The sequence below is a fragment of the Podarcis vaucheri genome, assembly GCF_965113315.1.
Source record: "Podarcis vaucheri genome assembly, chromosome: 6".
NCBI classification, from domain to species: domain Eukaryota; kingdom Metazoa; phylum Chordata; class Lepidosauria; order Squamata; family Lacertidae; genus Podarcis; species Podarcis vaucheri.
In genome coordinates, this window is record NC_138764.1 from 26,451,415 (window position 1) to 26,473,459 (window position 22,045).

A 22,045-nucleotide genomic window follows, 5' to 3' on the forward strand; every position below is an offset into this window, starting at 1 on the left:
GCTGCCGCGCCACCGGAGCCCGATTTCTGTTCTCATCCTGAAGCAAAGTTCTTAACCTGAAGCACTATTTCTAGGTTAGCGGAGTCTGTAACCTGAAGCGTATGTAACCTGAGGTACCACTGTATGCTATTCCTTGAGTCCCATTGTATTCAGTAGGGCTTACTCTAAGCGGAGATGCCCAAGGTTGCACTGTTAGGGTCTTTAACCAAACTAGAAAATAAAATACTTAAAATGAATAGTGCTCAACAATCAGAAAATTAAAATGGCATAAGCAGCAGCAATATAGCTTTCAAAACATTTCTATGGGAGACCAGGAGCAGCTCTACCTCACTGGTGAGTTCATTCCTGAGCCAGAGGTAAAGGCACCTGGAAGTGGTTCCAAACTGCAGAACTCAGCTGCAGCAGGGCTTGTCCCGGAAGAGGCTGTCTCAAAAGATGTGTGAGCCCCAGGCCACAAATGGCATAAAAGTAAGCACTGGCACTTTAAATTTAGTCTGCAAGCAAACCAATATCAAGTGTTGCTGATTGCAATTCCAGCTTAAGCATTTGAGTTGTCTTTCAGGGCAGCCCCCCATAAATCACATTGTGGAAATCAGTTCTAGGCATGATGAAAACATGGGAAACTGTATGTGAGCATGTGAGACACTTCTTCTCAAAGACAGTGCAAAGCCAATGCAGTTAACAGAAGATGCCTCCAGTCCCATGCTAGTCTTAGGAGCAAGACAGATGCTTCAACCACTGTTTTGTTTGCTTGAGTAGTGTTCAATATCTTGAGTGCATTCACAGTCCTTATTGACTATACAGTGGTGCCCCGCAAGACGAACACCTCGGAAGACGAAAAACTCGCTAGACGAAGGAGTTTTTCGTTTTCTTAGCCGCTTCGCAAGACACATTTCCCTATGGGCTTGCTTCGCAAAACGAAGCTTGTCCCGCAAGCTCCGGGGGTAGCGGGGAAGCGCAGCGCGTCTTCCCCACTGTCCCCAGACTTCTTTTGAAGCAAGGGGCGGCGGGGAGAAGATTGCTTCTCCCCGTTGCCAGCCCCGCAATCTCCGGGAACAGAGGGGAAGGCGCGCACGCCTTCCCCTCTCTCCCCGGACCCCTTTTGAACCAAGGGGCTGCAACTGGGAGAAGCAATCTTCTCCCCTCCGCCCCTTGCTTCAAAAGAGCGCGCGCCTTCCCCTCTGTCCCTAGAGATTGCAGGGCAGGCAACGGGGAGAAGCAATCTTCTCCCCGCCGCCCCTTGCTTTAAACAGGTCCGGGGACAGAGGGGAAGGCGCGCGGCACTTCCCCTCTGTCCGCGGACGGTCTCCATAGGAACGCATTGATTGATTTTCAATGCATTCCTATGGGAAACCGTGCTTCGCAAGACGAAAAACTCGCAAGAAGAAAAAACTTGCGGAACGAATTAATTTCGTCTTGCGAGGCACCACTGTACAATGAGTGTAATTTAACCTTCAGTTTTCTGTGTAGCGGGTACACACACACACACACACACACCACACTCAGTCATATGAGTGCCCGCTTGCTGTTTGAAGTGGTAGAAGCAGGTCTGCTGCCTCATTTGCTGAGTACTGAGTCTGTGCTTGGCGTGATTGTATTCCTGTCTCAGCTGAATGCCAAAAGTTCCTGAATTGCTAAATCTAATGTTGGCAGTCAGCCCTATGTCTGATCATATTTCTATTTTTTGCACGCTTTGGGTCATTAACTTGATATCTTTATCCAGAGAGACGTTGAATGCTTTGCCACAAAAATTTGTTTGTCGCACCCTTTTCATCCCCTTTCTCACTGTTGTGAATCATACCTAATTTGAACAGGTGGGTTCTAAAGAAAATTATCCTGTGCCAAAGGAATATCAATTTAATATGTTGTGCCTTTTCTTTCCTGATGTTCCCTTTAGGTGGGTTGGTTTCCCTCAACGTACGTAGAAGAGGATGAATGATTTGGAGTCCTAGCTGGTACTCTCCATCATAAACTTCAGGGACTGTGAATTTCAGCCATCTGCAAAGCATTATTCGTCTTGTTAAGTATTTGAAATGCAGCGCTCCTGTCTGTTAAAACCCTCCAGTCTTAACACTGGGATTACTGAAGAAGTTTGTGTTGACAGATTAATATCTCACTCAGATCTGTGCAAAGAAGCAAACTGCCTGCCCATCACCACTGGGGACCAGTTCAAAACTCTAACTTCACCTTCCTGAAAAATCACTTCAAAACAGACTTTTTAAAAAATGCTTCTTTTCATTCCATCCTGCTGTACACATTGAATACTAAGTATGGGTATCTATTTACTAACCTTCATTTCTTTTTTCTTTTCCTGTTAGCTAACATCTCTGATGGCATTAGGAGATGAAGGCTTGCTTTATTGTTGCCTATCATAGCTTCCAGGAGGAGCGGGGGGGGGGGAGTTTTAGCATTCCAGTAGTCATGTGGTCAATATTATTTGTCTTGAAATATCCAGCAGCAGCAATTAACCTTGCCAATGACTGCATAGCCATCAAGGATGCAGCCTCTAAGCACACTTTATGGGGACTAAGCTAAATTCAACACAGCTCTGTGAGTAATTCTGGGGAGGAAAAATACTAAGGAGTTCAGTCTTTAATTCGATGGGTCATTTTAACTGGCTTGTCTGTGTCTGTGTCTTTGTCTTTTTCTTTTCTTTTTTTAAAAAAATGTTTTATGAAACAGCAAACTTCAGGAAGTGTTTTGTGAGTTACCATACAGTTGCGTTAGAAAAAGGGATTCCATAGTATTTAAGGTTACAGATTCCCAGCACAAAATATTCCATACAGAACAGTGATTTTAAAATGCACACATCCATATATTTTGCAAAATTCCATGTACCTAGGAGATATTATGCTTTTATGGATAAATCTTTGGGCATGGTTCGGTATTCTACCTTGGCCATTATTGAAAGCTCTGCTAATATGCAGGATCCCTCTCTCTCCAGTTGCCTTACTTGTCTCAGTGGGACCAGTAATAATATAAAAAGTTGTGCTGTGTACTTAAAGAAGGTGATATTATTACAGAAAGCAATTTGTGAGAGATGTTTCCTCCTCCTCTCCCGCACCCCTCCCCAAGATGAACTGTGCTTTATTTCTGAGACAAATGGTAATTTCCTCATTCACTGGCTTTCATTATTGGGGTGGACTCAGATTTTTTTTCACTATAAAAGTAAACTGCAATATTTGGGACAAGTTGATAAGCTCTTTGCAATTTCTAGGACACTAACAATCAGATCTCTCAGGGTTCTCACCTTCATGTTCTATCCCTCAGTTTTGTCAGGCAGAGAGCAGAAGTGCAGAACTGCATAGGAGAGCAAGTAATTCCTGATGCCCAGCTCCCAAGAGTTAGAACAGTAGACAATGATACCACACACAACACTTAACGAGAAAATATGCAAGGAGATTGTCTGGCAAATACATAGGGTGGGATCCAAAGGATCTGGTGCTGCCTGAACTGATTCAGGACCCAAATTTCCCATACCTGCACCTCTTTCACCAAGAAGCTGCTCCTGAAGGTCAGAGCATACTTCCACCATGGGTTCCCTACTTGTGAGAAGCTGCAAGCAGAAGTCAAAACCCAAAAAAGTTCCTGCATGTGCAAAAGCACTCTGGATTAACAGGGAGGGCCTCTTGGATCCACCATCAGGGGGGAAAAACAACCACATCTCCGGTTGATGTTTCGCCTGAGTGTCATTACCCATAAAATTAGCAGAAGCCTTGGAGAGTTTTGTTCCATCTCACAAGGTTGTGTATTGTGCCTAGAGACCATCCCAACTTGGTGCACACAGCGCATTCTGTCCCTCTCTCCCCCTTGCCATTCCTAATGCTCACTTGCCTCTAGTTGAATGCTTGGCCCATTCAGTTGCCAATTGATCCAGAATTTGCAAGGCCTCTCCAATCTGCCCCCATTAAGGAGCTTGTCATCAAGCAAAGAGGATATCTCTGTGTATACCTGTAGCATACAGAAGTTCAAAATGATGTCAACTTTGATTTTATTGAATACATTATTTTGGTGGAACCAGCTGCAGCATTTGTAAAAGATTGCAGAAATGTATTTTATAAAATGACCTGATCTTAAATGTTAGATTAGGAATGCTCCCCTGGTGCTTTTTTTCTGTACTAACTAGTTTTGTCTAGTGGACTTGATCTCTAAATGGGCAAAATTGCTTTACCAAAAGCTATTGCTGACTTTTAATGGGATATGGTTTTGTCTCTAGGTCTGTGAAACGTATTGTGCAGTGTCATCAGTGTTTATCTGTCTTGTAGAGGGAGAATCAGCTTAAGGTAAAGATTAAGAAATGTATCTTTTCAAGAAAAGATTTTGATTAATAGTTTAGGTAACCTAAAGTTGCTGTTTGCTAATTTTTGCAACTCAGGGGCTTAATGGAACTCAGTGAAGTCATGTCATATCTAAATACTTCCCTCCTATTCATGCACCTCAGCCCAGCAGTTCTTTAGGGGCAGGGGATTTCCACTTGTGAAAGAGCTTCTGCATTAACTTCAGCAAGAGAAGAGAAGCAGCTTAGTATGTGCAACTGAAGTGGTCAGTTTTCAACCGCAGATAAACACCTTGCTCATCCATTGGTTCCATAAATCACTCTCTCCACCTGCCCGTTATAACAAGGAGGGACTTCTCTTTGTTTCACAGCAGTGGGGAGGAGATGGGAGGGGAGGGGAGGGTAAGGGTGGACCAAGGCTCCATCTTCTTTTACTGCTGCATATCTCTTAAGGGTTGAACAGAGTCTCTGGATTGTAACTTTGCAATCCAGCACGAAACCTTTTGCACTGCCAGGCTTTCTCTTCTCTTTCCAGGATAGCGAATGTAGGAGCTGAGTCATTCTGAAGCTCTGTGTGTGCACCTACAGAACTCTGGACAGGACTGTGCTTGTTGTGTTGTTGTTTGTAATGCCCTGTGTTGAATAAATTAAATGCTGCATTGTATTATATTTCAAATACCAAAGATTTAATATGCCAGAGCCATTGGTTTCCTCCCTTCTTTCTGCAATGCATTTTCTTTCTGCCTCTCTGTCTGACCTTGCTCTCACTCAGGGAGCTGGGGCAGTACTTTAATTTGTAATATTGTGTAAATATGTGAATATATTAATAAACTGGTTAATTTCTTGTTTAATGACTCAGATCTTATGACTGGTTATATCGCAAAGGCTTGGCTTGCTATTTTGTAAAGGTTCCTTATTATTCCTAACGTGTCTCATATCTTTCCAGAAACATATTGAACACTTGATTATGCATTGTTTTGTAAGGTTCAGTTATATTTATATATGAGGCCATCAGAGCTCAGCTGAAACATCAATTCCAGCTTCATAGCTCTTTCCACGGGCTGCAAAGTTGAGCTCTCCTTTTGTCATTTATTTGTTGGTCCAGCTGTGGTAGGTGGGAAGAGAAAAGGAAGAAGTCAATCTTCTTTACTTATAATCTGCTGTTCTTAAATGCTTTGGTCTTATCATTGGTATTGTGCATTTTTAGTTTTTATTGTTTATTCTTTCACTATGTTAATCTCTGTAAGCAGCTTTGTGTGTTTTTATAGCAGAGAGGTAGGATAAAAACAATACTTTTTGCAAGTCTGCAGGTAAGAAATATACTAACACAATATTGGAAAATGGCTACTAACTTAATTGTAGAGGCATGATGGGATAGACCCAGGCATAGGCAAACTTGGCCCCCCAGATGCTAACAGGACCAGTGGGAATTGTAGTCCCAAAACATCTGGAGGGCCGAGTTTGCCTATGCCTGGGATATAGCCCTTATGGGGAAACTAACAAAGAATCTTAGAGCAATCAGGGACATAAAAGACTGAAAGCAATTTTGATATGGCATTGCACAGGTTTATTCAGCACACTGGAAAGGACATTGTCCCCTTAAATACCAGGTACCCACCACTCACTCTGGGACAATCTATTAAGGTGGAGTGTAGAAGACACTTAACTGATGTAATCAACTCTAAGCTATTACACAAACCTGCTTATCGTCTGACTATTATTTACATTGTACAGTATGTGCAAAGAATGTTTGTTAGAGGTAAGGATTGTTTGTTATATGTATTTTCAAAGACCAGAGGTTAGTGAGCACAATTGCTTGGGCAATTGGGAAAAGCTTCCTTACTTTCCTGCTCAGTACATTGAGGCTGTGAGAAAGAGGCACTTTTTGTAGCTATGAACAATGACAGAATAAACAAAAGCAAAATAAATTTGGGGAGGACTTTAAGGGGGCATTTTGTGCTGTGCCTCTGCCAAATTCAAGCCGAAGAAGTACCTCGGTGATATTTTGGCTACTCTGATTATACCTGCTCCTTATTTAACATTTCCTCCTGTGGATCCAGGTCAGCAGTTCCACCAGAAATTGCATCAAGGGTTCATCAGCAATGGCAGATAAGCTTCTCTGAAAATCAGTGTTGCCCATCACTATTAATTGCCCAGTTCTTCGATTTTTAAGGACCGTTTGGTGTGTTCAAGTGGGCCAAACAGGGCCTCACAAGAGCTGAATATACACCACAGAACAAGACCCAGAATCCTCTGCAACACAGCTGGGGTGCTGTGCTGATCAAGCGAATGCAGAAAGAAATTCTTGTGAAAGCAGAACGTTTGAAAACTGCTGATCTATGTCATCACTGTGAATTAATGGAATATTTTTTCTTATACTACTATTAATTGCTTAGCCATACCTTTCATCCATTAATTTCTTGATTTGCCACATCAGTAAGATCCTAAACAAGATACCTTGTGATAAATATCTCTCTCTCTTTCATAGCTCCATTCTTTTGGCACACGAGTTCAAATCTGAAAAGATCTTCTGACCCTAGGAATCATTCCCTGGGCTTTTAAAAGCCTTCTTTTATGTCCCTGCAAAACACAGTTCTGAAATACAGTCATCTTTTTTCTTTTCTTTTTAAGGCTTAGCTGATGTGGAACACTCTCATCTTCCTTTCATAATGATGATGGTGATGTTGAAATTGCTCATTTTGGAAGCCAGAAAATATTAGCAAATTATCACAGAGTCAAGAAAACATGAGAACAACCCTGCAGGAATGCCACACCAAGTTCAGATACCTAGGGGTACAAATAACCAGAAACCTCAATAAATTATACCTCCACAACTACAAGTCCCTGTGGCGACAAATAAACAAAAACCTACAGAGATGGAACAACATGAATTTCACTCTCTCAGACAAAATAGTCATGATCAAATTGATCACCCTCTCAAAACTAACCTACCTATTCCAAACCCTCCCAATCTGGATTCCCCAAATCCAACTCCGCAGATGGCAGAGAAAACTACACTCCTTTATCTTCTCATACAAAAAACCAAGAATAAGCCCCAAATTCCTGCACCTCCCCACCTCAGAAGGAGGATGGGGAATCCCCAACATAGAAGCATATTACATTGCCAACCAAATATGCCATATAATCCCATAATCTAAAAATGTTACATGGGGGGGGGGGAGGAGAGACATTGCACACACTTTTGTAAATCAATAAAAATTTTAATAATAATAATAATAATAATAATAATAATAATAATAATAATAATAAACCCAACCCTGCATGATTAGACCAAGATCTATCTATGGTAGTGGCATCCTTTTTCAAACCATAGGGGGCCAGATACCACCACTAGTAGTTGCCCATGGTTTGTCACGAGCACTTGGTATTCAAAGTAATACTGCTTTTGAACATGGAAGTTCCACCTTATCATGACCAATAACCATTAGACCTGTCCTCCATGACTCTGTATAAGCTATGTAAGTTAAACAATGTGTTTAACTATCTTGAATCTGCTACCAGTCAGATGTGATTGACTGGTTCTGAGTTCTGGTAGGATGAGAGTGCATAACGGAGGACACATTTTGTATCTTTTCTTGAGAAATGAACACATATCAAATTACACTTGTCCGTCCATCCATTCATGCGTGCTTTGTATGCTAGGAATATTTTGAGATAAATGCATGACCCATAACTGAGAAGAAAAAAACACACTGGGAATTGCAGCGCTTGTGGGATTGTTCAGAGCTGAGTGCCAGTGTTCCAACCCATAGACTGGGTCGAAATGACTGGAAGGCATTTAGGAGTTTATTATAACCCTATTGTCTCTTGCTTTGTACATGTATGCCTGTCTGTGGCTGTATGTATTATATATACACATGCACTATCTCTGCCCATTATGAGATGTAACCAATAAAGGGCAATGAGAGCCAGTGTGATGTAGGATACAGAGTATTGGAGTGCTGGATTTGAGGTGATGTGAGATTATATCACCTTTCCATCGGTGGCGCATTCAAAGATGCAACTCACTACCTTGATGCCATGGTTATTGAGCGTTGGATATAGCTTTCTGTGAGCATATTTTCTTTATAAGGATAAAGATGGCCTATGGATACTGTCCTAAGCTCCTTATTTATCACAAGTGTGCTAAATGAACAGACTTAGGTCACTTAAATGATAAAGAATAATTGCAGGATAGGTGTTAACTCTTAAGCTTGTGCTTCACATAGTACTTATAAACACAACAAATACTTGAGTCAGAGGATAATAAGCATTTATCCAGCAATACAGTATACCCATATTTACTCAAGTATAATGCACCATTGAATCTAATACGCTCCTCAGTTTTCAGAAGCTTGAAACAAACAAACAAAAAAACAAAACAAAACAAAAGAAAAAACCACTTGCTGGCAAATGTAAATGTGCCATTGAATCTAATGCACACCTTAATTTTCGCAATGTAATTTGGCCAAAAAAGGTGAGCATTAAATTTGAGTAAATATGGTTATAAGCATATTCCTTTTGTCATCATCTTCTGGAAGACCACAAAGAGATAACTTCCGTATCTGAACATGTGCATAACTTTCTTAATTAATAATCTGCAATCCCATATATGCATTTCTTTAATTGAAGAAGCCTTATAACATTTTCTTCCAGTATAAATGAAAATTATTCATTGTCAGAAGCCAACCATTCATCTTGTCAAAAAGACATACGATGTTAGCTTAAGGGCGATTTCTAATAACGACATAAGTGACATTTGCCTGCATGGCATTGGCAAGGCTACACATACATCTTTGTCAAACTGTCAGAATTCGCATGTGCTAACGTTTGGGCAGTTTAAAGAGCAATGAAGTACTAATTGTAGCCCAAAGTTGATATCATTTGTCTGCAATCGTCCTTCCCCTGCACTCAAATTTTGCCTACCATATTAACCAAGAATTGTTTTGATGTGTGGGTTTATAATGGCCACTAAAACGAGCCAAAGAAATACTGGATTGCCAAGCATTTTATAGGCACTTTGGGTGTTCTGTGGACTGGACTGAATAGCCCTGTAATATACACAGATGCTTTTAACTTTCCCTCTTCCAGTTCCCACTGCTTGTGCCTTAAACATTTTACACTCTTACTTCTCTTAAATGTTTTCCAGATCAAACTAGTAACTGGCAAAATGTTCTTCCATCCAACCCTAAATTCCTTTTCCTTTTCCTTTTCCCTTTCTCATTATGTCTTCTTTGAACTATAGCACTCATTATTACATTTATTGTGAAACAAGAAATACAAAAGTAGCATCCCCGTTGCAACATTGCCATCCCCGCTGTAACTTACGGGGAACATTTGCTGTGTGGATTTGTGCCACCCATAAGCCTGTTGGGAATCAAGCCTTTATCAGGAGAAACTGGCCACTCTCCAGGCACCCGGCTTGATCTCCGGTTGACCTCCCTGTCTGCATTCCCCGGCAGGATACAGGCTAGGTTGCGATAGGCGATCCTTCTCAGCATGAGAAGAACACCCCCCTCTTTCCTGCCCCCCCTGGGCAGGGGAAAGAGATAGACAGAAACGTATTTACATGCCTTTATTTCTGTCTTTGCAGTGTTACAGAAAACACGTCTGCTCTCTTCAAACTCCAACAGCAGAGAGACAAACTCCTCCTGTACTTCCTGTACAGCTCATATTACACTCTGAGCTAATTCCGGTGCTTCGCACTGTGAATAAACTGTCCCTCTGTTTCCCACAGAACAGTCCCAACATTCCCATTATGTTTTGCTTTCAAGCTACCAGCTCTCGGCCGCATTGCTTCTATATCGTAACAAAGCCAACCCCCACACTTGTGCATCCCATATATGCAACACAGAAACATTCAAACACACAGGCTCAAACACACCAAGCAGTCTAGTAATGGGCAGACCATCATTTGTAATTGGGCTCAGCCTAACTCAGATGTCTTCTTAAGAAGTTAGAAAAAGCCCAATTCAACCACATCACTTTCTCAAATAATCAGGAACATGAAGGGGTTGTGTTCATTCCACTGTTACATATACTGTTCCAGTAGCATCACACAAGACCTAGGAACCATCCCGGGACTCCTAATGCCCAAGCTGCAGCACATCTTATTGACTGTATTGGGTAGAAGTCAATTAATTCCCATTGCACCGGTGGAAGGGCTTCTAATCAAGTGAGTGCCTCCACTAGTGGATGAGGCAGGGAAGCAATTTTTGCTGGTTTGTTCATCACTCAGCAGAACTTCACACCATCTTCCACCCTGCTCCAAAGAATCCCCCAACTATCTGAATATGATTTTTTAAAATTTGTCATTGGGGCAAAAATTGCCTCCCCTCCTTTTTTGTTGGCAGAGGCACCTGCAGAATCAGAAGCTGCCGGGGGACCTGCAAGGAAAGCAACCGGATTCCATCAGCTATACAGAATGTTTTTAACTGCATGTCACTAGGGAAAATGCTGTAGGTGTGTGGGTAGATATTTTGAAATAAATAATAAGCTAGTTTAAATATCTGGCATAGATATATCTTTGATTGATCTGGAGAATAATGAATCTCAGCTGGTTCAACTTTTCCATCCCTTGCAGCATGTCAAAGTCAAACTCCACCTGCCAAAATTCCTGCCTCTGCAGAAGTGCTTGAAAAATAACAACCTTTTTGCATTTACTCACCCTGCAAACATACTATATGCTTCTTTTGTTTTGACCCCTCCCCTCCTTCCCAAAATAGTTTTCACTTTAGAATTCTCCAAACCTTGCAAGAAATAATCTAGTTAACCAAACAGCCAGATTACCGATAGCTGCATTTTAATCTTTCTAATTATGCTTCAGCTTGTCTCATCAGCATCCAGGACTGAAACCAGCACCAGATCTAATTAGGTGAAATAATTGCATCTTACATTGCTCCAGACTGTTTTGTGTTTTGTTTAAATGATAATGCAGTCATTAGCATGCTTGCTTGTATCTGAGGGGGCATACAGATGTTTGGTTAATAGACTGAAATGTTCCTGGTGACCACAAGATGTCAGCCTTACCTGAGCAAGAGCAAATGGTTGAAGAATCATTCTGCTCAAAAGAAAGGGAGTAGTATTTAATTTGCTAGCTTTTTTGTTTGTTTGTTTTAAAAAATCTATTATTTTAAAATTCTACAATTCAGAATCATGCCTCAGTTAAACAACTCAGTGGTTTAATAAAATAGGACACTTTTAGCTATCTGAATGTTGGGTTATCCTGTCCAGTGGTGAAAAGACAATTGGAACTTTACCAGTTTGGCATCAGTGAGGGGGACAGGAATCCACCTAGTACATCTCCTGCAATCATTGCAGCACTGTGCTTGGAAAAACTACAATTGCTCATGTACTGTATTGCCTTTGCTGCAACAATAAAAGGAATAGGACTGTTGCTTAAGGTTATAATCCTAAAACATGCTTATTAGGAGTAGTCCAGCTGAACTCAGTCAGATACCTGAGCTTACATGGTTGGCATCGCTTTATTTCTGCAGTTGTAAGCCCACATGTCGGTGGTGCTGGGGGCAGTGCTATTGAGATAAATGGGGAATCATTTCCAGGTAAAAATGGCATTGGGGTGAGAACCTAGTACTGTATAGGACTAGAGGCAATCCAGTGTAGCTAGAGATCATGAGAAGGCCTGAAATGCAAGAGATGTGCTTGTTGAATGTCTGCTGAGTGCTTCTCTGCTACTTTGCAGATGCATGACTTTTATGCCCTTGCAGTCCATGTGAGCTAAAATGGAAAAATGAGCACAAGGAAAGATGGCAAGGCTGCTGTACCCTTTAACTGTCATGTCAACAAACAGAAATTCAACTCCTTTTATCTATCCGCTTTAATGGTAAGCAAAACTCCCCATTTGCCTGACTTCCGTTGGAGGGGGCGGGGGAAGAGCATGCCCTCCATGTGTCCTGATTTTTCAGGGACAGTCTCGAAATTACGAAAGCCATCCCTAAATGTCCCTATTTCCCCAGCCAGTACTGCTGCTGCCAAGCCCAGGGAGAAGGAGGATGAACCGGCGCTTTGAATGTTCTTGGAATATCTTAGGAATGTTGGAGGGTATGGAAGAGCCATGGAAAAAAAAAGAACTAGTGTGAGCAGCTGCAGCAACCTGGGGCTTCTTCTCGCATCACTGCATTTAAAAGCAAACTGAATGGAGAAAGGTAGTGAGACATATTGTACCTGCTAAAGAGCTCAGAAACAATTTCCTTTACCTGGACTTAGGCCTTTTCCTGTGGAATAGTCTGCTCACGAATAAAGGCGTCCTTACAAGTGAAGCAACGGAACATCCCCTGCCTCACATTACCATCCTTAGGTTGTAATCTGGCAGCCCTAAATTTAGCAGGGGAGGGCCACCCTTATGAAAAGTTTAGTCAGAGGGACAGAGTGGGGTTTTTTAATGTAAAAAAGTACTGCGTCTTGACACTTCATTCCTGTCATTTCAGGTTTTTGCTCACCCATGGTCAGGTGTAAAAACAAACCAATGCATTATCCTCTCTGTATATTCTGTTCCCATGACATCAACATCATTCCTTTAAAGCAAGCAAGCGGCTTCACCCAAAGAAGGTTGGAGCTGTATTTTATTATGAGTTTTGCAGATCTGTGAGGCATACACTACAGTTTCCAGGATCCTTTAGCGGAAGCCAAGTGCATTAAGTGCATGCTGTGGATGTGACCTTGAACATACAATGAGGTAGAGCTGAGTTGATGAGGCTGAAGGTTTTATTTATACAAACAAACGGCATGTGCAGTTTATTAAATAAGTAACGATCAACGCTTGCATAGTGGCTGCTTGTGTGCCACATAAAAGAGGGCTTGGATTTGCATAAAATTGCACACTAATTTTATATGTATTGATGCAAATTTAGAAACAATTGCTATAATTTAAATGGAAATATGGTGCACATCACCACAGTGGGGAAGACTGGGACCAGCTGGCCTGTGTGCCTTTTCAGTCTGCTGTCCGAGTGCTCTCTGTTGATAGGCCTCTTGAAACATCGTGCTCTTCCTTCTTACTGTTCTTTATCTCTAAACAGGGCTTGGACTGGACTGGACTGGACAGGCAGCCCTTCAAACAGAGGGCACCTTCATACAGAGGACTGCCCTCAGCCCTTCACACAGAGGACTGACTGCATAAACTGGGACACCTTGCTACCCTCCACCCAACTTGAACAAGATAAAGCTAACTGAGCACAGTAAAAAAAAAGAAAAAAAAGCCACAGTGAGGGCCTTCTTGCGGCAACCATTCAAATGCTACTGAAAAGCATGACAAATTAGAGAAAATTAAAGTCTCTTCTTTCTCTTCCACAGCAATACAATCTTAAGTACTGCGGCTCAGTTAAACAGATTACATACTCAAATGTTTTATCCTTTCAGCTATACATTTGACTCACATTGAGTTCATTTAAATGGCTGAAATGTGACGAATCGGGCCTGAAAGCGGGGAAAAAAGTTTGGTAATGTGTTTGAGCGAGAGCTTGAAATGTCATTGTTTTCTTGCTCTCTCCCCCCCCTTTTCTGTTTATCTTTTATTCTGTAGTGAATGGAAAGTCGTGTTCAGTCAAAGGCCTCACTTTATTATGATTTATGGGTCAATGATATTGCAATTATATCACTTTTTTGCCCAGTGCCTTTCCCCTTTCTTTACAGACAGAGAGGTGTGGGCGGGGGCGGGCTCTCTCTTTCTTTTTCTCCATTTCTATTTTCCCTTGCTCCTTTGCTTTAAAAAAGCTGCTAAATGTATACATGCCGGTCTGGCAAAGCTCTTCCTTACAGAGAAAGCGCACGGACCTAGTCATGACACCACATGCAAGGTTAATGCTGAAAATGGCAACACTGTGCTTTGTTACCCCAGCTATGGAAATGTGTGAAATCGTGCCATGCACACTTCTCTCATCCTCCAGCCTGGCATGAAAGCAAAGAAACCATCACCATATCACACGGTCATATCAATCATTCCCGTAACTAGACTATGGAGACAGAAGGAGTGGGGGACTCAGCAGGGCTTTGTCATTTTTAGTGGCAACCTTGGGGAGGTATTTTGTACATTCAGTGAATGTGTGAAGTGGGTGACAGGAATATACCTTCTGCCCATGCCTCCCACACCAATGAAGCTGCTGGTCATGCTGCCAGTACCCTGCAAATGCATAAGGCTCCTTCACTCCTGACTGGCCTATTTTGGGGGGAGAGCACTCTGTGCATACAGCCCCCTTCCTCCTTAACAATAAACCTCTGGTTTCCTGGTAAGTAGATTCATTGGCACAGGAGGGTCATGGCAAAGACATGAAGGCTTTTGTATGAACTTCTCTTTTTATGCTTGTCTACTTCCAGCCCCAGGCTACTGTTAAAGGTACAGGAGGAAGGAATTGTTGGGAAATCAAGCATTCCTAGAGTTGTTTTCGTAACGGTGAGAGAACTTCTTATGGACAGAGTCACATATGCAGAGAGTTTGTTCATATTATTACAGAAAGCAGAACTGCGTGTCTCTCAGCCATCTTTTAGTCTCAGTCCTTCCTTTTAGTTTCAAAAATGAGCATTTTAAATATATATATTTTAAAAAATTATATAGCGCTTGACTGCCGAAGTGGTTTACACAAAAAAGATAGGACACCAAAATCAAGAAAAATCTCTTGAGAGTAAGAAAAGTACAACACTGTTCACTCAAAAGAGAGAACCGATAGGGGTAAGGCGCTTCAGAGAACTATAATTGAAGTGGTTGACATTTTGTTTAGATCCACTCTGCACGCTGCAGTTACTGTGTGAGGCAATAAGGAGCAGTCATCGGGTTCCCAAAGCAACCTGTTTTCTAACATATTTAATAATCAAAAGTAGGCAACTAGGTACCTGTAATTACACTATGGTCCCAATAAGCTCCTTGGTGGCCTACATGTTTTGTTGGTATAATCTGCAAAGTTAAAAAGGGGGTATTCCTTGCGGAATCACAATCATCATCTAGACACATAGAGCTAGGTCAAGGATTCTAAATCAGAGGCAATGATCCTGAGCCTTTAAAAATTAAGCACCTCCTTCATTTATGTTGCTCGTGGAGGGTGTGAAAGCTTTACTTTCAGCTATCCTTCTGTTCCCCTTCACACACACCCTATGTCACATGACACCACATTCACTGGGGTCCCCTGACCTATGGGGGAGAGGATGGGACAGGAAAACCACTTGTTTATCCTCTTTCACCAGTTTCTCTAGAGCTAACCCATTGTTAATAATTTATTCCATGCATTATCACAATGGCCCTTCAAGGAAGGTTTGTGTTACTACTACCTGCATATGATAGACTGAGATAAAACTGGCTTGCCTCAAATAGTGGCTCAGGTAACTCTTAAACTGGGGCTTCACCTGTGCCGAAAAAGGTAAAGGACCCCTGACAGTCACGAACGACTCTGGGGTTGCGGCGCTCATCTCGCTTTATAGGCTGAGGGAGTCGGCGTTTGTATGCAGACAGTTTTTTCGGGTCACGTGGCCAGCATGACTAAGCCGCTTCTGGTGCAACGGAACACCGAAACCAGAGCAGCACATGGAAACACCATTTATCTTCCCACCAGAGTGGTACCTGTTTATCTACTTGCACTTTTTTGACGTGCTTTCGAACTGCTAGGTTGGCAGGAGCTGGGACCGAGCAACAGGAGCTCACCCCATAGTGGGGATTCGAACTGCTGACCTTCTGATCAGCAAGCCCAAGAGGCTCAGTGGTTTAGACCACTGAGCCTAGCTCAGTTCATCTGTGCCTAGCTGACTCCTAAAGCAATTTGTTGCTGTGTGGAATATGCAGGCCAATCTTAGGCATGTTTAGTAAGATGTAATTGTGCCAGAAGTAGGCTTATGTAGGAGCATAGCCGAAGGCTAAGAAACAGAAAGATTTCATTGACTCTGCTACCAATGGACTTAGAAACCAGCCTTCTTATTTCCCAACCCAGTGTTCAGTGCACCGGTCTGCTCTCACGCTCACTTCAAACCAAGAATGGAGAGAAACAGCACAGTTAACAATACATTTGGTATTTGTTAGAAAGCAAGTGTATTTCCCTGTTGGCTGCCTAGTTATCTCACAATAGTGTCATAAATAATTGTTCTGAGGGTGGGTGGGGTGGAGGGCAGTGCTTTTTATCAGAAAAAAAAATCATGTCAGTTAAGATAGCTCAGTACAAAATGCTTATGTAGATTAAGACGGTTGTGGTGATGCAGCGGACGGCAGCAACTGCGGCGGCGGCAGGCAAACAAACAAGCAAACTGCAGGTGCAAACAGCTTGATTTGGAGAACTTCATTCTCCCTCTGGATTGAAACGGTATCCACTATGCTGCCCTTGCTTTTGAAATTAAGACATTTGTCACCAGCAGTGCTGTAGCTGTGGGAACGTTTGAAGGAAGATAATTTCTATTCTGCAGTAATGCACAACAAAAGTAGAAATGCAGGAGGAAGAAATGGCACTGGGAAGGCAAGCCTTCTGGGGTTATTTTTGTCACTTCCCCACATGGAACTGCCCCCCCCTTCTGACTCGAAGCCCATTCAAATGGGCTGCAATTACAGTTGCTGAGTTCTCACCTGGAACTGGTGACTTGAAATAGGGCTGAGGCAACAAGAGAGGATTGAACCAGTTACCTGGCCTGGTCCTACTATTAAGTGGGATGAAGTGGGTTTTAGGTGGTTGGTGAACGGTAACCAATAAAGAACAGCAAATTGACAATTATTTTGTTATTGTAATGACACTTTTACCACCATGGGGAAGTTGCAAGTTGGAATATTCTGCCTTGGCCATCAAAACTTCTGGGGCTGCCTCTACCTTCCTACTGCAAGAAGTTTCCTTATAAAGTGTCAGATTCTTGACTAACCTAGCTCAGTATTGCTTAAAATGACTAGCAGCAGCTCTCGACCCTCCAGTTCCATAGCCATGCATATGCACAAGACCTGTTTCTGAAAACATGCTTAAAGAAATATGCTGTATAACAGCGCCTGAGAGGTGTATTTTTGTAGGCATGTAGGGTTGCCACTTTCCCTTTCAGGAGTTCTGCAGGGTGCAAAAGCTCTTGCAAGTTGCCTCTGAAGCAGGGGGTCACCAGCATGGCACCAGTGGGCACACATCTGCCCACAGAGGTCCTCACTTGGGCACACATACTTTACCGCCCAGCCTGTACTTGCAAACTCACTTTGTGTAGCATTGTAAAACTGCCAAGACTTTGTGGGCAGCTAATTTAAAATGACAACATTAAGCAAGGGCTGAAGGGCCACAAACAAACTGTGCTGCCTCCTGCCCAAGTCGCACCCAGGCCAATGTCCTCTAAACTTCTCCCGTGTGAAGTCAATTCCACCAAGGGCTTTTGCAAAGTTCTTTCCTTCATGCCATAGCTATCAACATTCCCTTTTTTGGCGGGAAATTCCCTTATTCCAGCGCTGCTTCCCGCTGCTATCCCAGATTGTTAGATATCCCGTAGACTGTCCCCGGGACAGGTGAGGCTGCTGATCCCTTATTTTTGAGGTTGGTGATCCCTTATTTTCAAATCTGAAAGTTGACAACTATGCTTCATACACCTCAGAGGAAATTGGCAGCTAGAGTACTTGTGTGAGGGAGGAAATATCAATGGGCTTGAAGAACCCCAAGACTGCCCCCTCTTAGTTTACATAGGAGAATATGGCTGAGGAAAATAATGGAGGCCCTTGTGTCTATGTTTGGGGGAAAGGGCTGATAGGAAACCCCTGAGGGTTCTCTAAAGTTACTTTGAAGCAGCTAGCCAAATGCAAAGGAGGAGAATAGGGTTTCTGTGTTTTTAATAAGTGTGAACATGCAGGAATATTGCCAGGTGCAGCTGGTCAGGCAGGCAGGGGCGAGAAACACCACAGGTGCTAACATTCCCTCACAGCTGGGAACAGTATGAGATCCCAGTTGTTACCTCATTCTGGTCACCCTTCAGAGGTATATTGCAAGTAATCACAACAATTCATCAAGTGTTGTGTACATTCAGTTCCACACCGAATGCGGTGTGCCCAGTTATGAACTTCAAAAATTACTTTTGAGGTGTGTGAAGCATTAATGTACAGCCTGAATGAGGTAAACAGAAAGAAGGAGAGGGAAGGTAACCCCCCCAAAAAAGTCCCCCAGACAGGAAGTGGCATAAAAACCTGCTGAGTTACCACTAAGTACTTAGCTAAATTGCTACAGAAAAGTTAATAGTCTGAGAAGATGGGGACATTAGAGATAGGTAAAAGGTCTTTAAAAGTGCAGTTATGTGTGCGGCAATTCACTCTGTGCTGGCTTGAGGGTAATCTCCACCGTACTTAGACATGTTGATTTATGAACTAATTAGCTCCATACAACAAAAATACTTCCAGATTCTGTTTCTCCTAACCAGCCCCCAAACCACCTAAACAACTGGAAAATGGGTTTTACATCTGAGAAGATTAAATTCAATATATATTTATGAGGCCATTCAAAATGGAGAGTCCTTCAAAACCGAGTTTCTAGGAAGCAGAAATATCCATGTATCAAACCCCAATAATGTCAGAATCCCAGGCCTCTGCAAATGAATTTATTCTCAAGGTGCAAGAGATTTTACACATTAATTTAGAGGCTTAATGCAGCACACATTATGTGGGCATTAATAAATTTAACGAAAGGGGGGGGGCAAGGTGTCAAATGCTTTGCAGCTGTCCAGTTTCTTTGAAAAATAAGGCTGATATATTACTGCTTTCTTTCTTTTTTAGCCCTGTTGCATTCACTCAGAAATAGGTAAATTCTAAATTGCTTCTGCTTCAGAATAATATGAAGATAGGAAACCACCTTTCAAATATTAATTGCATGCATGTGAGCTCAGTTGAGTATACTGGTTTTGCAGATGGACAGCTGTGTTTAGTCATTTGCAGCAAAACAACAAAGACTCTCACAGCACCTGAAAGAACTCAGCATTTCTGTTTCATCTCTGGAAGCTGAGCTTTCCTGCTGCAAGAACATTCGGAAGCAAGTGAACAGAGGCATTGTCTCCTTCATGAGCAAGCTATAAGGGAAGAGACATAATAAAAATAAGCAGGCTTGAACCAGTCAATGACACTTATAGAAGCTGATGGTGGTTAGCTGAGCAGCTGGCCCCACTGTTTTAATTAAGTATACACATGAGCCTATGATGACACAGTGGTGGGACAAGAACAGCCACTGCTCATTGTGTGCAATGAGCACTAAGAGAGATATTACCCTGACTGGATTCATATGTGGAAAAATTCTCACACAGAGAGCAGACTAGAACTGTGCTTGCTGGTGAATGGAAGAAGGTACATAGGAGCCAGTGGGCCTTGCAGCTTTCCAGTGATGAATCTTCGTTTCCTGAAGTCCTGAAGATGGAGGAGAACAAGGATCTGAGGTAATGTGTAACCACGCCTTTCTATGGTTGGCACTGAGGATAACACCTGTAGTACAATGAGGCCTGACCTCTCCATGGGTTCCCTTGATCACCAGGTCCCTAACATTTCTGTTCAATGGTGGCTCATTTGTATCATACACATGGGATTTCTCTCACTGCTTGACCTATGGGAGGTATGGAGCAGTCAGGTGACTGGAGGGGGAAAAGAGAGGCTAGCGAAGTAGTTCTTACGCAGTGGGCAAGAAAGGAAAGGGTGTAAAAAGCATTTTGTGTAAAACCCGAGCAAGCAGAAACAGTATCAGGGAAGACATTGAACTCTAATAAGCCCTCGATTTACGCAGGGGTTACATTCTGTGGATTGCACCTAAAGCCAAAATCGTGTACAGTTAAAACACATTCAATGCAATGGTGGGCAGGACTGCCGAAGTCATTTTTCCTGGATGCCTGCCCCCTTTTTATTGTTATTTATTTGATTTTTTTTCTTGCAACACACACAAAACCGAATGTGCACAGGTTAAATGCATGTAAATTTGATGGGACTGCTGTACAAGGTACTGAGTTTGCCAAGGTAATGCAAACGTAGGAGGTATTTGTAAAGGAAAAACCAAAAAGTCAGACACATAATTCTTCCCATGCTTGCTGTTCTCCTCTGAAAATCTCCTTCCATTTCTTCCATCCAGGTTGTTGTTTTTAATCTCTTCTCCTATTCCTGAGTTAGGGGAAATTGGGTTGGAAAATGCTATTGAGAAAGGTAAAATACATTAATGGTCTGCTTAAGCTCACCCTCTTTTCTCAAACCCTTCACCACTTTCTCCAGGTTTAACAATGAGCCTTGCACCTTCCTCAGTATAACAAACAAATGAGAAAAAAACTTATGTATCTTGCATTTATTTATCTGTCTTATAACTTGTAATTAATCTTCTGGGTAAGAGAAGACAGTGGGAATGAGTGGTGAGGTTTGCATTCCTTTCTGGGGTATAGAAATGTTTAGGGCCAACCATGTAGTGCTGCACTGTGTCGTGTCAAAATGGCACCTGGTAAGCTCCAGGAGTATAACATGGAAACTCCATTTATACTCTTGAATCATCCATGGATTAAGAGATGTAATGACAATAGAAGCTTAGAATGCATGAATGCAACCAATGAGGTCATGTGCTACTTTGACATTTTCCTTATTTTTCTGTTTTCTGTTTCCGTCCTTCCTATATTTCAATATGTCCTCAATTTATTTCTAAAAGATGCACATTAATGTTTCTATTAAAGCATTATTGTCCTCCAGATATATCCCAATGCCTTGCGTTAATTAACTTTGCATTCTAAACAGCAGCTAAAAATCACTTTTATGAGAATCATTCCTCCGTTGGGATAATTTAGGATCTCCTTTATTTGACTTTCACAGTTTGTTTGTTGCTGTAGGTAAAGCGGATTTTTTTTTTTTTTTGCCTGTAGCCTCCAATAAGTTACTCTGGAGTAAGCCTGTTCAATTACTCAACAAAATTGCTCCAACAAAAACAGTTGGAGGCTTGCAGCCTTAGAATCATTAACGAGTTAATATTCCTGGTTACACCTACTTGTAAATTAGATGAATAATATTTTACATAATAATTTGAAGATGGCTGGTTTGATGACATTTATGGCTGACTATGATTGCTGTACAAAAACCCTGCCAAGAGTCAGATGCAGCTGTGCCAAGATGCATTACCAAAAAGAAAAACTGTGTTCAACTGTGTTTACATGTGACTCCAGTCATGTAAATTGGTACACTAGATATTTGGCTGTCCCCAAAACAAATGTCCTAATCCAAAAGAGAAAACAAGCATGAAAACTGGTGTTGTATATGTGTTTCCATAAGATGAAAAGCCCAATCTAGGTGGAGCTGGTGCTCAGAGGCCTTCGCAAATCCTCTGCCACAGTGCAGGTTATCTTTTCCAGGAGACGGTCTGAATGGACAGTCCAATTTTTTAAAAACTGCACCAGATTTCTTAAAGTTAAAACAATACCACACACTACTTTTCCATAGTAAATTTGCTGACAATTTAAGTGGTCATGGAAGCATCCAAAGACTTTGGACCATAGGCCCAAATGTAAGTGGAATCTGTCCCCTAGTCCTTCCAAAAACCTAATAGCCCTGTGAAGTGAACACTACTTTTAAAGTGTTACTTTGGCATATGTAGGAGTCTTAGGGATTATGCAGATAAAAATGGAATTTGCACATTTAATTTTCATAAATCATCCTTCCACCAGAATTTTTAGTTCCCTAATGAAAGAACAGTAAAAACTACATCTGAGAAAAATTTTATGACAAGGGGAACAAAATGGACATTATTTTTACTCTTGAGATCTCCCTAATTTTCCTCAGCAGGTCTGAATATTACCATAATTACATATCATGGAATAATGGCCTATTTCAGT

The 22,045-nt window shown here is 41.9% G+C and overlaps 1 protein-coding gene and 1 long non-coding RNA gene across 6 annotated transcripts in view; both read left to right on the forward strand.

Moving 5' to 3' along the window:
• The window catches only part of VAV3 (vav guanine nucleotide exchange factor 3), a 218,184-nt gene extending 213,054 nt beyond the window's left edge, over positions 1 to 5,130 (forward strand). For all 4 annotated transcript variants that reach the window (XM_082227827.1, XM_082227824.1, XM_082227825.1 and 1 more), the window contains one exon: positions 1,898 to 5,130. In XM_082227827.1, the coding sequence (XP_082083953.1) occupies positions 1,898 to 1,939 (42 nt within the window). In that variant the 3' untranslated portion in view covers positions 1,940 to 5,130. The remainder of the gene's footprint in view (positions 1 to 1,897) is intronic.
• Positions 5,131 to 10,196: 5,066 nt separating this feature from the next.
• Positions 10,197 to 17,484, forward strand: LOC309535214. 2 transcript variants are annotated; one of them, XR_014221123.1, is made up of 4 exons: positions 10,197 to 10,738; positions 11,979 to 12,119; positions 12,724 to 12,971; positions 13,315 to 17,484. It is a non-coding gene; the product is annotated as an uncharacterized lncRNA (long non-coding RNA). The 2 variants fall into 2 exon arrangements; XR_014221124.1 differs by lacking the exon at positions 10,197 to 10,738 and adding an exon at positions 10,750 to 11,150.
• Positions 17,485 to 22,045: the final 4,561 nt, after the last annotated feature.